This window comes from Pseudophryne corroboree, chromosome 6, assembly GCF_028390025.1.
Source record: "Pseudophryne corroboree isolate aPseCor3 chromosome 6, aPseCor3.hap2, whole genome shotgun sequence".
NCBI classification, from domain to species: Eukaryota; Metazoa; Chordata; class Amphibia; order Anura; family Myobatrachidae; genus Pseudophryne; species Pseudophryne corroboree.
This window is the reverse complement of record NC_086449.1, coordinates 409,926,779-409,944,260: the sequence shown is the minus strand read 5'-3', so window position 1 is coordinate 409,944,260 and position 17,482 is coordinate 409,926,779. Positions and strand designations below refer to the sequence as shown.

The 17,482-nt window shown below is 46.3% G+C and overlaps 1 protein-coding gene across 1 annotated transcript in view; it reads right to left on the bottom strand.

Moving 5' to 3' along the window:
• Positions 1 to 17,482, bottom strand: part of ELAPOR2 (endosome-lysosome associated apoptosis and autophagy regulator family member 2) — a 181,398-nt gene that overhangs the window by 27,819 nt on the left and 136,097 nt on the right. Inside the window, exons 12-14 of the mRNA XM_063926927.1 lie at positions 17,045 to 17,147; positions 12,350 to 12,487; positions 10,102 to 10,365 (exon numbers count right to left, since the gene is read on the bottom strand). Coding sequence (XP_063782997.1) covers positions 10,102 to 10,365; positions 12,350 to 12,487; positions 17,045 to 17,147 — 505 coding nt within the window. The remainder of the gene's footprint in view (positions 1 to 10,101; positions 10,366 to 12,349; positions 12,488 to 17,044; positions 17,148 to 17,482) is intronic.

The following is a 17,482-nucleotide window of genomic DNA, read 5'->3' as shown; positions in this document are numbered from 1 at the left end:
AGAGGAGCCTCTGAAAGATGGCTTCCTAAACAATAACCCGAATTAGTTAACAATAACTATGTACAAGTATTGCAGATAATCCGCACTTGGGATGGGCGCCCAGCATCCACTACGGACTCCGAGAAATAGAATTATCGGTAAGTAAATTCTTATTTTCTCTATCGTCCTAAGTGGATGCTGGGGTTCCTGAAAGGACCATGGGGATTATACCAAAGCTCCCAAACGGGCGGGAGAGTGCGGATGACTCTGCAGCACCGAATGAGAGAACTCCAGGTCCTCCTTTGCCAGGGTATCAAATTTGTAAAAATTTACAAACGTGTTCTCCCCTGACCACGTAGCTGCTCGGCAGAGTTGTAATGCCGAGACCCCTCGGGCAGCCGCCCAAGATGAGCCCACCTTCCTTGCGGAATGGGCCTTAACAGATTTAGGCTGTGGCAGGCCTGCCACAGAATGTACAAGTTGAATTTTGTTACAAATCCAACGAGCAATCGACTGCTTAGAAGCAGGTGCACCCAACTTGTTGGGTGCATACAGTATAAACAGCGAGTCAGATTTTCTGACTCCAGCCGTCCTTTAAATGTATATTTTTTAAGGCTCTGACAACGTCCAACAACTTGGAGTCCTTCAAGTCGTCTGTAGCCGCAGGCACTACAATAGGCTGGTTCAGGTGAAACGCTGATACCACCTTAGGGAGAAAATGCGGACGCGTCCGCAGCTCTGCCCTATGTCGAATGGAAAATTAAATAAGGGCTTTTATAAAACAAAGCCGCCAGTTCAGATACTCTCCCGGCCGAAGCCAGGGCCAGTAACATAGTCACTTTCCATGTGAGATATTTCAAATCCACATTCTTTAGTGGTTCAAACCAATTGGATTTGAGGAAATCTAAAACTACATTTAGATCCCACGGTGCCACCTTAGGCACCACAGGAGGCTGTATATGCAGTACTCCTTTGATAAAAATCTGGACCTCAGGGACTGAGGCCAATTCTTTTTGGAAGAATATTGATAGGGCCGAAATTTGAACCTTAATAGATCCCAATTTGAGACCCATAGACAATCCTGATTGCAGGAAATGTAGGAAAACGACCCAGTTGAAATTCCTCCATCGGAGCACTCCGCTGCTCGCACCACGCAACATATTTTCGCCAAATACGGCGATAATGCTTCGCGGTGACTTCCTTCCTTGCCTTTATCAAGGTAGGAATGACTTCTTCTGGAATGCCTTTTCCTTTTAGGATCTGGCATTCAAACGCCATGCCGTCAAACGCAGCCGCGGTAAGTCTTGAAAAAGACAAGGACCCTGCTGAAGCAGGTCCCTTCTCAGAAGTAGAGGCCACGGATCGTCCGTGACCATCTCTTGAAGTTCCGGGTACCAAGTCCTTCTTGGCCAATCCGGAGCCACTAGTCTTACTCCTCTTTGCCGTATAATCCTCAATACCTTTGGTATGAGAGGCAGAGGAGGAAACACATATACGGACTGGTACACCCAAGGTGTTACCAACGCGTCCACAGCTATTGCCTGCGGATCTCTTGACCTGGCGCAATAACTGTCCAGTGTCTTGTTGAGGCGAGACGCCATCATGTCCACCATTGGTTTTACCCAACGGTTTAATAGCATGTGGAAAACTTCTGGATGAAGTACCCACTCTCCCGGGTGAAGGTCGTGTCTGCTGAGGAAGTCTGCTTCCCAGTTGTCCACGCCCGGGATGAATACTGCTGACAGTGCTATCACGTGATTCTCCGCCCAGCGAAGGATCCTGGCAGCTTCTGCCATTCTGTTTCTTGTGCCGCCCTGTCTGTTTACATGGGCGACTGCCGTGATGTTGTCCGACTGGATCAACACCGGTCTTCCTTGAAGCAGAGGTTCCGCCTGGCTTAGAGCATTGTAGATTGCTCTTAGTTCCAGAATGCTTATGTGAAGAGACTTTTTCAGGCTCGACCACACTCCCTGGAAATTTCTTCCCTGTGTGACTGCTCCCCAGCCTCTCAGGCTGGCATCCGTGGTCACCAGGATCCAATCCTGCATGCCGAATCTGCGGCCCTCCAATAGATGAGCCTCCTGCAACCACCACAGAAGGGATACCCTTGTCCTCGGCGACAGGGTTATCCGCAGGTGCATCTGAAGATGCGACCCTGACCATTTGTCCAACAGATCCCTTTGCATGGAATCTGCCGAAAGGGATTGCTTCGTAAGAAGCTACCATTTTTTCCCAGGACTCTTGTGCATTGATGTACAGACACCTTTCCTGGTTTTAGGAGGTTCCTGACCAGGTCAGATAACTCCTTGGCTTTTTCTTCGGGAAGAAAAACCTTTTTCTGAACTGTGTCCAGAATCATCCCCAGGAACAGCAGACGAGTTGTCGGCATTAATTGGGATTTTGGAATATTCAGAATCCATCCGTGCTGCTTTAGCACCTCTTGAGATAGTGCTAAACCCATCTCTAGCTGTTCTCTGGACCTTGTCCTTATTAGGAGATCGTCCAAGTATGGGATAATTAATACGCCTTTTCTTCGAAGAAGAAATATTATCTCGGCCATTACCTTTGTAAAGACCCGAGGTGCCGTGGACAAACCAAACGGCAGCGTCTGAAACTGATAGTGACAGTTTTGTACAACGAACCTGAGGTACCCCTGGTGTGAGGGGTAATTGGAACGTGGAGATACGCATCCTTGATGTCCAAGGATACCATAAAGTCCCCTTCTTCCAGGTTCGCTATCACTGCTCTGAGTGACTCCATCTTGAACTTGAACTTCTTTATGTACAGGTTCAAGGACTTCAGATTTAGAATAGGCCTTACCGAGCCATCCGGCTTCGGTACCACAAAAAGAGTGGAATAATACCCCTTCCCTTGTTGTAGAAGAGGTACCTTGACTATCACCTGGTGAGAATACAGCTTGTGAATGGCTTCCAAAACCGTCTCCCTTTCTGAGGGGGACGTTGGTAAAGCCGACTTCAGGAAACGGCGAGGTGGCTCTGTCTCTAATTTCAACCTGTACCCCTGAGATATTATCTGCAGGATCCAGGGATTTACCTGCGAGTGAGCCCACTGCGCGCTGTAATTTTTGAGACGACCGCCTACCGCCCCCAAGTCCGCTTGCGAAGCCCCAGCGTCATGCTGAGGCTTTTGTAGAAGCCGGGGAGGGCTTCTGTTCCTGGGAAGGAGCTGCCTGTTGCTGTCTCTTCCCTCGTCCTCTGCCTCGTGGCAGATATGAATAGCCCTTTGCTCTCTTATTTTTAAAGGAACGAAAAGGCTGCGGTTGAAAAGTCGGTGCCTTTTTCTGTTGGGGAGTGACTTGAGGTAGAAAGGTGGATTTCCCGGCCGTAGCCGTGGCCACCAAATCCGATAGACCGACCCCAAATAACTCCTCTACGCATCGCCTGTCCACTGTCGTGTCCATAAAGCTCTTCTGGCCGAAATGGACATAGCACTTACCCGTGATGCCAGTGTGCAGATATCTCTCTGTGCATCACGCATATAAAGAAATGCATCCTTTATTTGTTCTAACGACAGTAAAATATTGTCCCCGTCCAGGGTATCAATATTTTCGATCAGGGACTCTGACCAAACTACCCCAGCACTGCACATCCAGGCAGTCGCAATAGCTGGTCGTAGTATAACACCTGCATGTGTGTATATACCTTTTTGGATATTTTCCATCCTCCTATCTGATGGATCTTTAAGTGCGGCCGTCTCAGGAGAGGGTAACGCCACTTGTTTTGATAAGCGTGTTAGCGCTTTGTCCACCCTAGGAGGTGTTTCCCAGCGCTCCCTAACCTCTGGCGGGAAAGGGTATAAAGCCAATAACTTCTTTGAAATTAGCAGTTTTTTATCGGGGCACCCCACGCTTCATCACACACGTCATTTAATTCTTCTGATTCGGTAAAAACTACTGGTAGTTTTTTCACACCCCACATAATACCCTGTTTAGTGGTACCTGTAGTATCAGCTAAATGTAACATCTCCTTTATTGCCAAAATCATATAACGTGTGGCCCTACTGGAAAATACGGTTGATTCGTCACCTTCACCACCGGAATCAGTGCCTGTGTCTGGGTCTGTGTCGACCGACTGAGGCAAGGGGCGTTTTACAGCCCCTGACGGTGTTTGAGGCGCCTGGACAGGCACTAATTGAGTGTCCGGCCGCCTCATGTCGGCAAACGACTGCTTAAGCGAGTTGACGCTATCCCGTAATTCCACAAATAAAGGCATCCATTCTGGTGTCGACCCCCTAGGAGGTGACATCCTCATATTTGGCAATTGCTCCGCCTCCACACCAATAACGTCCTCATACATGTCGACACACACGTACCGACACACAGCAGACACACAGGGAATGCTCTATACGAAGACAGGACCCACTAGCCCTTTGGGGAGACAGAGGGAGAGTCTGCCAGCACACACCAAAAAGCGCTATATATGACAGGGATAGCCTTATGATTAAGTGCTCCCTTATAGCTGCTTTTATATTGATATATTGCCATTTATTTTGCCCCCCCTCTCTGTTATACCCTGGTTTCTGTAGTGCAGTGCAGGGGAGAGACCTGGGAGCCTTCCTGACCAGCGGAGCTGTGACAGAAAATGGCGCCGTGTGCTGAGGAGATAGGCCCCGCCCCTTTTCCGGCGGGCTCGTCTCCCGCTATTTAGTACATTTAGGCAGGGGTAAATATCTCCATATAGCCTCTGGGGCTATATGTGAGGTATTTTTAGCCTTTTTAAAGGTTTTCATTTGCCTCCCAGGGCGCCCCCCCCCCAGCGCCCTGCACCCTCAGTGACTGCCGTGTGAAGTGTGCTGAGAGGAAAATGGCGCACAGCTGCAGTGCTGTGCGCTACCTTAAGAAGACTGCAGGAGTCTTCAGCCGCCGATTCTGGACCTCTTCTTGCTTCAGCATCTGTGAGGGGGCCGGCGGCGTGGCTCCGGTGACCATCCAGGCTGTACCTGTGATCGTCCCTCTGGAGCTTCATGTCCAGTAGCCAAGAAGCCAATCCATCCTGCACGCAGGTGAGTTCACTTCTTCTCCCCTCTGTCCCTCGTTGCAGTGATCCTGTTGCCAGCAGGAATCACTGTAAAATAAAAAAACCTAAGCTAAACTCTCTAAGCAGCTCTTTATGAGAGCCACCTAGAATTGCACCCTTCTCGGCCAGGCACAAAAATCTAACTGGAGTCTGGAGGAGGGTCATGGGGGGAGGAGCCAGTACACACCACCTGACCTGTAAAAGCTTTACTTTTGTGCCCTGTCTCCTGCGGAGCCGCTATTCCCCATGGTCCTTTCAGGAACCCCAGCATCCACTTAGGACGATAGAGAAAAGGGTTTTTACATGACAAAACCGCCAATACTGACACATGCCTAGCCGAAGCTAAGGCCAATAGCATGACCACTTTCCACGTGAGATATTTTAGCTCCATGGGCTTAAGTGGCTCAAACCAGTGGGATTTCAGGAAATCCAACACAACGTTAAGATCCCAAGGTGCCACCGGTGGCACAAAAGGAGGCTGAATACGCAGCACCCCTGGAACAACGTCTGAACTTCAGGCAGTGAAGCCAGTTCTTTTTGAGAGAAAAATGGATAGGGCCGAAATCTTGACCTTTATGGATCCTAATTTTAGGCCCATAGTCACTCCTGACTGTAGGAAGTGCAGGAATCGACCCATCTGGAATTCCTCTGTAGGGCCTTCCCGGCCTCACACCAAGCAACCTATTTTCGCTATATACAGTGAAAAAGTCTTGCTGTCACGTCTTTCCTAGCCTTTATCAGCGTAGGAATAACTGCATCCGGAATGCCCTTTTCCGCTGTGATCCGGCGTTCAACCGCCATGCCGTCAAATGCAGCCACGGTAAGTCTTGTAACAGACAGGGCCCCTGTTGCAACATGTCCTGTCTGAGAAGCAGAAGCCCAGAGTCCTCTGAGAGCATTTCTTGCAGCTCCGGGTACCGAGTCCTTCTTGGCTCATTCGGAGCAAAGAATATTGTTCTCACTCCTCCTTTTATTACAATTCTCAGTCCTTGGGTATGAGAGGAAGAGGAGGGACTACATAGACCGACTGGAACACCCACCGTGTTACTAGTGCGACCACAGCTATCACCTGAGGGTCCCTTGACCCGGCCTAAAACCTTTTTTAGCTTTTTATTGAGGTGGGACGCCATCTAGTCCACCTGAGGCAGTTCCCATCAATTTGCAAACTGCGTGAAGACTTCCTGATGAAGTCCCCACTTTCCCGGGTGGATGCCTGCTGAGGAAGTCTGCTTCCCAGTTGTCCACTCCCGGAATGAACACTGCTGACAGTGCGCTTACTTTATTCTCCGCCCAGCAAAGAATTCTGGTGGCTTCTACCCTCGCCACCCTGCTCCTTGTGCCGCCTTGGCGGTTTACATGAACCCCTGTGGTCGGACTGGATCAGAACCGGGTGGTCGCGAAGCAGGATCTCCGCTTGACTTAGGGCGTTGTATATGGCCCTTAGTTCCAAGATATTGATGTGAAGGCAAGTCTGTTGACTTGACCACAGACCTTGGAAATTTCTTCCCTGTGTAACTGCCCCCCACCCTTGGAGGCTTGCATCCGTGGTCACCAGGATCCAGTCCTGAATGCCGAATCTGCGGCCCTCGAGAAGGTGAGCACTCTGCAGCCACCACAGGAGAGACACCCTGGCCCTGGGGGATAGGGTGATTAACCGATGCATCTGAAGAGGTGATCCGGACCATAAAGCACGGGGAGAATATATAAACTCTACACAGTTAGGGTCATGGTGGGAATCGAACCCATGACCTCAGTGCTGTGAGGCAGTAATGCTAACCATTACACCATCCGTACTGCCATCTTGTCCAGTAAGTCCCATTGGAAGGTCCTCGCATGGAACCAGCCTCGTATGATGCCACCATCCTTCCCAGGACTCGAGTGCAGTGATGCACTGACACCTGTTTTGGTTTTAATAGATTCCTGACCAGTGTCATGAGCTCCTGAGCTCTCTCTATCGGGAGATAAACCCTTTTCTGGTCTGTGTCTAGGATCATGCCTAGGAGAGGCAGATGAGCTGTAGGAACCAACTGCGACTTTGGAATATATAGAATCCAGCCGTGTTGCCGTTATACTTCCAGAGAAAGTGATACGCTGTTCAGCAACTGCTCTCTTGATCTCGCTTGTATGAGGAGATCGCCCAAGTACGTGATAATAGTGACACCTTGCTTCCGCAGGAGCACAATCATATCCGCCATTACCTTGGTTATGACAATCCCGTACCGCAATTCTGAGGTACGCCTAATGAGGTGGATAAATGGGGACATGAAGGTATGCATCCCTTATGACCCGATTCACAATAAAATCTCCCTCTTTTTAGGCTTGCCCTGACCGCTCTTAGCGATTCCATCTTGAACTTGACCTTCTCAGGTATATGTTCAGGGATTTTTAATTCAATATGGGTCTGACCGAACCGTCTGGTTTCGGGATTACAACATGGTCGAATAATAACACCCTCTTGTTGAAGGAGGGGACCCTTGACCACCACCTGTTAAAGATACAATTTGTGAATTGCAGTTAACACTGGCTCCCTCTCTTGGGGGGAAGCCCGCAGGGCCGTCGGTGAGGGGGCATCTTCTCACAGTCCAGCTTGTATCCCTGAGACACAATATCTATTGCCCAGGGACCTAACGGGGAGTGAACCCACTTGTGGCTGAGCTTACGAAGTCGTGTCCCCACCGGGCCTAGCTCCGCCTGTGGAGCCCCAGCGGCATAGGTGGATTTTTGTAGGGGCCGGGGAGGACTTCTGTTCCTGGGAACTAGCTGTGTTGATCCTGGCTCTGACAAGAAAGGACGCACCTCAGACTTTCTTGTTTCTTTATTCGAAAGGCTGCATTTAATAATGTCGTGCTTTCTTAGGCTGTGCAGGAATATAAGGCAAACTAGCAGAATTACCTGCTATAGCTGTGGAGACCAGGCCCGAGAACCCTTCTCCACACAATCCTCAGCCTTCCATATGCCTCTTAAGTTGGCATCATCTGTCCAATGAATATTCTACAGGACACGTCAAACAGAGATCGACATAGCTTTGACTCTAGGACCCAGTATACTCATGTCTCTTTGGGCATGCTTTATAACTATATATCTATCACTTAAGACAGCATCTTTAATATATTTACTAGTGTCTCAATCTCTGCTGATAAGGTACCTGTCCACGCTGCCACAGCGCTATAAACCCCTGCCGACACAATCGCCGGTCTGGGTAGTATACTAGAATGTGCATGCTATCTTCAGGATCCCTGAGAATAGCAAGTGCTACCGTCTGTGCAAACAGGACACCCTAGGGGAAGATTCTCAACACATCCTGGCCCTAGTGGGAAAAGGATACAGCCTGAGAATTCTCTTGTGGGAAGCTGCCGTCTCTTGTCTGGAGATTCCCGCTCTTTTTCCTCATGAGAGGAGGGAAATTTACCTCAGCATTCTTCCCCTTAAACATGTGTACTCTCGTGTCAGGGACAGATGAGTCATCAGTGATATGCAAATCATCTTTTATTTCAATAATCATATATTGAATACTTTCTAGCCATCTTGGCTGTAACTTTGCATTATCGTAGTCGACAGTGGAGTTAAACTCCATGTCGATACCAGTGTTTGTTATATGGATAGTGAGCATTGTGAGACTCTGAAGGACTCTGTGACATAGGGACAGACCTGGGTAGATTTCCTGTCTGTTCCCTAACCATTTGTGCAATAAATTTACCTTAGCACTTACACATATCCAAACAGGTGTCGGCGTTGTCGACGGAGACACCCTCTCACACACGTATCCGCTCTATCACCTCCTTAGAGGAGCCTTTTACCTCAGACATGTCGACACACGCGTACCGACACACCACACACACAGGGGATGCTCTATTTGAGGACAGTTCCCCCACAAGGCCCTTTGGAGAGACAGAGAGAGAGTATGCCAGCACACACCCCAGCGCTATATAACCCAGGGATTACACTACAACTCAGTGTTTACCCAGTAGCTGCTGTATATACAATTTTTGCGCCTAAATTTATGTGCCCCCCCTCTCTTTTCACCCTTTGTGTACCAGGATTCTGCAGGGGAGAGCCTGGGGAGCTTCCTTCCAGCGGAGCTGTGAAGAAAAAATGGCGCTGGTGTGCTGAGGAAGAAGGCCCGGCCCCCTCAGCGGCGGGCTTCTGTCCTGTTTCTGACTAAAAATGGCGGGGGTTTTACACATATACAGTTTTCCAGACTGTATTATGTGTATATATTGCCAAAAGGTATACTTATTGCTGCCCAGGGGGCCCCCTACCCCCCCCAGCGCCCTGCACCCTACAGTGACCGGAGTGTGTGGTGTGCAGTGGGAGCAATGGCGCACAGCTGCAGTGCTGTGCGCTACCTTAATGAAGACCGGAGTCTTCTGCCGCCGATTTTATCTCCTTCTTCTGTCTTCTGGCTCTGCAAGGGGGACGGCGGCGCGGCTCCGGGAACGGACGATCGAGGTCAGGCCCTGTGTTCGAACCCTCTGGAGCTAATGGTGTCCAGTAGCCTAAGAAGCACAAGCTAGCTGCACGCAGGTAGGTTTGCTTCTCTCCCCTCAGTCCCACGTAGCAGTGAGTCTGTTGCCAGCAGATCTCACTGAAAATAAAAAACCTAACAAATACTTTCTTTCTAGCAAGCTCAGGAGAGCCCACTAGGTGCATCCAGCTCTGGCCGGGCACAGATTCTAACTGAGGTCTGGAGGAGGGGCATAGAGGGAGGAGCCAGTGCACACCAGATAGTACCTAATCTTTCTTTTAGAGTGCCCAGTCTCCTGCGGAGCTCGTCTATTCCCCATGGTCCTTACGGAGTTCCCAGCATCCACTAGGACGTCAGAGAAAAGTGATTGAATTATAACAGAGAACATTTCTGTTCATTATTGCCATACTGGTGTTGTACATGTTACCACCTATTAATATTAAAACCATTCTACAAATGACCTGTGTGTAAATCTTAGTGGCTTATTATTATTGCTAGGCAATTTCGCCATTACTGTCCTTACATGTTTTTGTTATTACAAGGTTCTATACACATGGTATCTGAAGAAGGACCTTGGTATACAAGACTGTGTGTGTGTAGGTTACACAACATATAACATACCCTGTTGCTTCTACTCGCAGGACCACACGGAATGCAGGCCTCTATTCCATACACTTGATGTGGTGAAAGATACGTGTTGGGTGGGCATTCTTTACACGTGCTGCTCTCCTTATCAATATAGTTACCAGCAGGACAAGGCACACAAGCTGATCCGAACTGCGGAGAACCCATGGCACAAGCACGGCAATTTGATGCTACTCCATCCATAACATTGGTGGCAGTTATTGAATAGATCTTTACAACGTCATTTACATAACGCCGACTCTGAATAGAAAACAGAAGTTAGGCAAAACATATATGAATAAATCAGAATAACTTAATCCCCACCACTATAACCCATTTCACTGAAATATTATTAATTTGCATACATTAAACATGTGATCAATGAGCTTTCCAGCATATATAGACAGTGTATGGCTTTCACTACACAAGCAACCAGAAAAAAATGTTCTCATTCTTTCTAAAGCTAACTACAAAGCCAATAGATAAATGTCCACTGGTCCATTTCTCCACTACTTGAGAGACTTGCCTACACTCGCCTCACACTTTCTTAACTCGCACAACTTACTGGACCTACTTCAGTCAAGCTTTTGTGCCCAACACTCCACAGAGACAGCACTAACTAAGGTAGTGAATGATTTGGTCACTGCTAAATCTAAAGAACATTACTCTCTACTTATTCTCCTTGATCTCTCTGCTGCTTTTGACACTGTTGACCACTCTCTTCTCATACAAACACTACATTCCCTAGATCTTCAGGACACAGCCCTTTCTTGGTTACAACCTACATATCTAATCGCTCCTTCAGTGTTATTTTTCTGAGTCCACCTCGTCTTTGCTACCTCTATCAGTTGGAGCACCACAAGGCTCAGTTTTAGGTCCTCTGCTTTTCTCAATCTATACCACAGCTCTTGGCAAACTAATCAGCTCTTTCGAATTTCAGTATCATCTGTATGTGGATGATACTCAAATCTACCTATCCTCCCCAGATTTGTCACCATCTGTATTGGGCCGTATCACTGAATGGATTTCTGCCATTTCATCTTGGATGACATCTAGCCACCTTAAACTTAATATTTCCAAAACAGAATGAATTATATTTCTACTGGTCAATAACAGCTACCAACCTGATATCTCTATCACTATTGAAAGCTCAACAATCAACCTTACACCACAAGCTCGCTGCCTAGTTGTCATTCTTGACTCTGAACTGTCCTTTGTTCCCCAAATTCAATCGGTCACAAAATCACGTTACATACATATAAGAAACATATCCAAAATACGACCATATCTTACACAAGACACTGCAAAATCTCTAATCCATGCTCTCATTATCTACCACATTGATTATTGCAATAGTCTTCTGACTGGTCTTCCCAAAAATAGTCTCTAACCACTACAATCCATTTTGAATGCAGCTGTAAGGCTGATTTTTCTCGCTAGACATTAATCGTTTGCAGCAGCGGATCCACTCTGTCAGTTCCTCCATTGGTTACCAGTATTCTACCGTATTCAATATAAAATACTTTTACTTACATACAAGGCTATTAACCAAACTGCACCAACATACATCTCTTAACTCATCTCAAAATATTTCCCTACCCGACCTCTCCGCTCTGCACAAGATCTGCGTCTGTCATCCACACGCGTTACTTGCTCCCACTCAAAACTATAGGACTTTATCCCGGCTGCGCCCACTCGGTGGAATGCCCTCCCACGCACAATAAGATTCACCTCTAGTCTCCAAAATGTTCCCTGAAAACTCACCTCTTCAGGAAAGCTTATCAAATTCTGGACCCAGCCACACAACCTTCAATGCCTCCCTATCTAATTACATCCCCTCTGCACAGTCCACACATGACATAACCTTACATATTTTGACTTTCTTCACTTTCACACTCTCCTTAACCTTGGCCAACATTGCAGGGTGACCATATCATACAGCCCATAAAGAATCTTTACAATTTGGTGGACCATTATGCAACAGACAGCATCTATCCTTGTGCATCAATGCAGATTTCCCTACAGACAGTAAGCTTGCGAGCAGGGCCCTCCTAATCAGTTACAGTGTAAGCTTTTACACATATGCATGCATTTTTTTTGTGAACATGCGCAGGGCAAACTCGCACAATTTATGTTTTAGTCTAACACCAGCACCAGGCCCTGTATCACTATGATTGCGCTATATAAAAGTATTCCTCAAATAGGAAAACAACTTATTGTGTTAAAGTATTGCTAATATACTAACATCTTGGGCTTGATTGGTCCTCTGGAATGCCCAGGTAAACATATAAGTAGCGTTTTTTGATATGATGTGAGTATATGACTGTTTTTCTCGGTTTCCTCCCCATGACTCCACCACACTTGTAGTCTTTCTGTTAACATCCTATAGAAGAAAATGTATTAGCACTATTAATAATATAACACATATCCAGTCAGTTTTCTTAAGAAAACATTTGTCCAGTCCAGTCTACAGCTATTTACATTGTACAATGACTACTGCCTCCAGACATGAAGAGTAGATCTGCAGAATATTTATGTACTACACTGGTAAATAAAAAATGTTATTACATTTTTAATTGTTGATCACATATTTAAAAGTAAGACAACACAAGATTTCCCTAGCATACTACCATGGACCAGTAATGAGATTTACATCCTCTAGGATAGTAAGCTCTTAATTCGTGCTATTATCATGTAGTGTTAGGACCACCCTATCAAAGATACCTTGAAGTGTCTTGTAGCTTAACCTTATTTTTGCAAATTTATGCAACTGAGATCACTGCATTGCTACTATCATATAGGATGTAAATCTCATTAATGGTCCATTATACTATGCTGGCAGAATATTGTGTTGTTTTGTAATGGACAAATAAACTGATTTTAGCAACTTGCATTTTCGTGTAGCACATACAGTATTTAAAATGTAATTGTGTGGGCACTGAGGGCCTAATTCAGCATGGAATGCTGCTCCGACAGCGTTCGCATGCTAAAGCCCTCTGCAGCGTGCGCACGTGAAGAAGCCGCACAGTGAGATGCAACAGCATCTCATACGTGCGATTGTCTCTGCTAGATTGACAGGCAGAGGCGTTCGTGGGGCGGGAGGGGGCGTTGCGTCAAGGTTTTAACAGAGCGGTCCGGACAACGCAGGCGTGTCCGGAACATTTCTGGGGCGGGCATCGGCAGCTGTGTGACATCACACGCAGCCACAGCGACCCGAAACATGGCCTTAGCAGCTAGGCTGTGTAGGCAGAGGGCAACCCTAAACATGCGAGAGCATCACCGTCACTCACATGTTTGCACGGGTAAGGTGCAGGACCTGGCATGCGGGGACTTACACTGTGCTGGTCGTCCCCCCACATGTCAGAAAAAAGGGTTGTAGGTGTGCGGTTTCTCACATGTCTACAACCCATGCTGAATTAGGCCCTGAGTTATAAACCCAGAAGTCAATATAGAACAAATAATTTTCAAACTGTGCAAACCTGTGAATTGTTGCCTATATCACTTTAAATGGATCCTCACTAATACTCCACAGGATCCAAATAAAATTATAACTGTCTCACACTGGCACAATCAAAGTTTACATCTCACAGTTCAGAGCACAGAAGAGGTCTTGCTTTCTTTATTTAGAGCATCTGTGTGATGGAACACAATCCAGGTAAATCTTAATAAATCCCAGCTCAATTTCAGTCCCTCTTACTCTGCACCAATTTAAAAAGGAGAAGGAATTCCTTATCTCAAAAACAAGCACAAAGACCAAAAAGTGCCAGATATACGAGTAAATAATGTATTCATACATCAAATTCACATTTAAAAGCATTTAGCCACATTCAGTGGGTTGGATATATACGTTGGTTGTGACCAGAGGACATGTATCCCCAATCCACTGAATGTGGCTATATGCTTTTATTTTATTTTGTTTGGTCTTTGTGCCTGTTTTTGAGATTTACTCTCCTATTTGATTTAACACTTAACTGGCATGGTCAGAATTCATGCAACTGCGCCGTCCCACCCTGTCCCCCAGTTTTTGACGAGGAGATCCGTTCTGCAGATGTGCATAATATAATGTTTAAATATTTAAAAAAAATACTTTTTCAACTTTATTAAATAAAATAAATTTAAAAAAACAATGTTGTTAATGCTTTTGAAGGGAAAAATCATCAGTTAAGTGGTTGGTGCATAGTAAGAGGTGGCTCCGAGGGCTGCTTATTGGTGCTTGAGGCACCTGATGTCAGCGTCCGGAGTCTTACCGGTACGCTGGGGCCGCGGGGCTGGCTTCCTTGGCGTTGTGCGGGCAGCGGCGGAGGTGGGCTGCTGCGCCGGATCCGTGGGCAGCAGTAGCGGAGGTGAGGGGGTCCGCTCGTGGCGGCGGGACGCCGCTACAGCGGGTCGCTCTTGCTGAACCGTTGCTTGGAGACCAGGGGCAGTGAGCAATGTGGCTTTGCAAAAAGGTCTGCATTACTGGGCGCCGCCATGTTGGAGACCAAGTTTTAAGCATAGTTCCTGTTTCCTGTTTCTTCCAGCCAATCCAGGGGAAGCTCTCCCTATAAAAGGGGGCTGGTTTAGGACAGGGATGCCAGTGCTTCAAGTTACAACCCTGTTGTAGGTGCTTTAGCCTGTGCTCCCAGGATTCCTGCTGTATCTTGGTTCCTCCTGATCCTGCTTGGTCGGTTCTCTGTTGCTGCTGCAGCCCTGCCGTTTCTTGCCTGCTACTGCCTGTGGAAGCGCTCCTGGAAAACCCGGTCCAGTAAGACTCTTTGGGCACAGTCGGCCCCGGGTCTTCTGCCTCGTCTTTCAAGCCACACTCCACAGATCTCCTTCACCAGCCACGCCTTTGTACCACCGACCACAACCTGCAGATTGTTATCTTCAAGCCTCGTTTACCACAGTCCACAGTCCTTGTCTCCAGCCACGTTTTCAACTACCATCCACAGTTCCACAGTTCACCATCTAGTCTCGTCTTTCAAATCACAGTCCGCAGTTCTTCACCTCCAGCCACGTCTTTAACCATTGTGCTTCAGCCTCAGTTCCCTACCTCAGCCCTGTACATAATAAATACTTTCCATTGACTCTCAAACCCCGCCTACGTTCTTCATTGCTCCGTGTCCCATGCGAAGGAACTATATCCAGCCCCCTCATCTGGTTCATTCATAGCCTGCTACCTCCTCGGGCAAATCTCACCTGCCAGACGTGACACCTGAAGCATAATCCCTGATAGCTGGCAGGACTAACTGAATAGCCCCATGTGAATTAATTAGCTGCGGCAAATTATCGTAGCTAATTGAATACCGTCATAGGGCTTAATTCAGATCTGACCGCAGCAGCAAATTTATTAGCTAGTGGGCAAAAACCATGTGCACTGTAGGAGGGCAGATATAACATGTGCAGAGAGAGTTAGATTTGGGTGGGTTATATTGTTTCTGTGCAGGGTAAATACTGGCTGCTTTATTTTTACACTGCAATTTAGATTTCAGTTTGAATACACCACACCCAAATCTAACTCTCTGTGCACATGTTATATCTGCCCCCCCAAGGTGCACATGGTTTTGCCCATTAGCTATCAAATTTGCTGCTGCAATCAGATCTGAATTAGGCCCTAAGGGGTCTATTTACTACGCCATGGACCGTTATAAAGTACCAGCCAATCAGCTCCTAACTGACATTTTTCAAACCCAGCCTGTGACATGGCAGTTAGAAGCTGATTGGCTGGTACTTTATCTCCATCCACTTTATCTCCATCCAAGGTTTAGTAAATAGACCCCATAGTCTCTTAAGATTCATGAAAATCACTATTCTACCTGTGTCTGTAATGTCCTAGCTAGGCACAAGCTCGTACGAATTATTACTCTAAACTTCCGTAAAAAGTAATCAGCAAATTAAGGTGAGAGATAAAGGGACAGACCATGGAAAACTATTGTAGAGCATACCTTCAACACAGGGAAAGTTTTGCTAATGAGAATGGCGAGTAGTACAGTAACAAACAGTGACAAAAGGAATATTAGTGTTAGAATTGTGGTGGACTTTTTTAACAAGTACAAATTGAAAATTAATTTGAGGTAGCAGCAAGACAATTTGAATGTGAGAAGTGAAAATGTTGAGTAGTACTCCTAATCAACCCCTAATTTAAAAACTTCAAAAAGAACACAAAAAGAAAAGTGGTGATAATGCAAGAACATATTTAGTAAGAATGATTACTGTACCTATTTCGTTACAGGGTACAATCAGCGTGGGCGGCTGTACATGCCCTAACAGTGCAGCACTTGAATTGCTCCATCGGGCGCAATCTAGTGACCACCGGCATCCGAAAAATTTGAATTCCCACCACAGAGGTGAGGAGCAGCTTTTATTATATAGGCTTACTGGTTACAGCATTGGTTTGCATATCACCTTTGCACCATTTTATAAATATCGCTATTAATGTCCTCTTAAATGCTAGTAATTAATATGTTCATGAGTAAAGGAGGACAGGCAGTGCCAATTAGGTAAAAACTGTATATGAAGCAGTGAAAAGTGTGGAGAAGTGAGCCAGTGGAGAAGTTGCCCATGGCAACCAATCAGCATTGAAGTAACATTTATAATTTGCATACTATAAAATTATACAGAGCAGCTGATTGGTTGCCATGCACAACTTCTCCACTGGCTCACTTCTCCACGCTTATCACTGCTTTATACATTTACCCCAGTATCACTAAGACATCAGAGCATTGCCAGCTAATTCACTGATCTATTATGGCGTCTTCGGGCTTGCATAATAAAATGAAAAAATATCATCTGGGATTATGTTTTATTGATGAGCTGTAGCATACTGTCACTGGTGTAGTCTATTGTAAAGAGTAATATGTTAGTGGGAAAGAAAATCTGTCATTCTGTTGGAAGCCAAATCAACCACAATGAATCACATGTTTTAAAGAAGCTTCCAGTAACAAACATTTGATACACTCACCACCATGAAGTACAACACGCAGTCTGCTGAACAAATGGTTTCAAATACGAAGGTGATCCTGCCCAACTCTGCGCCATTTGCTCCTGTCATTGATGTGGGAGGTCTGAAAAATGTCAGGTAAAACATGGAAGATTTTAAAAGGTTTCCATTTTGCACTGTGAGCTTATTTTTCATTTTTTTTTTCTCTTTTTTTTTTTTTATATTGCTATAAATTCAACCACAACATTAATGAATTCAGAGTACAGTACATTCCAGGATTCATTTACAGTCTGGCATACAATCATTTTTTACACATTTACTCATTTCACTGTACATGTGCAGCAAAATGCTCCAGTATATAGATGTTTGCACACCATAGACTGGCATTTCTTAGGAACAAGGTGGAGAAATGGAGGTGGCTAAACGTCTGCTGATTATAGTAAGGGCAAGTTCCAGTGT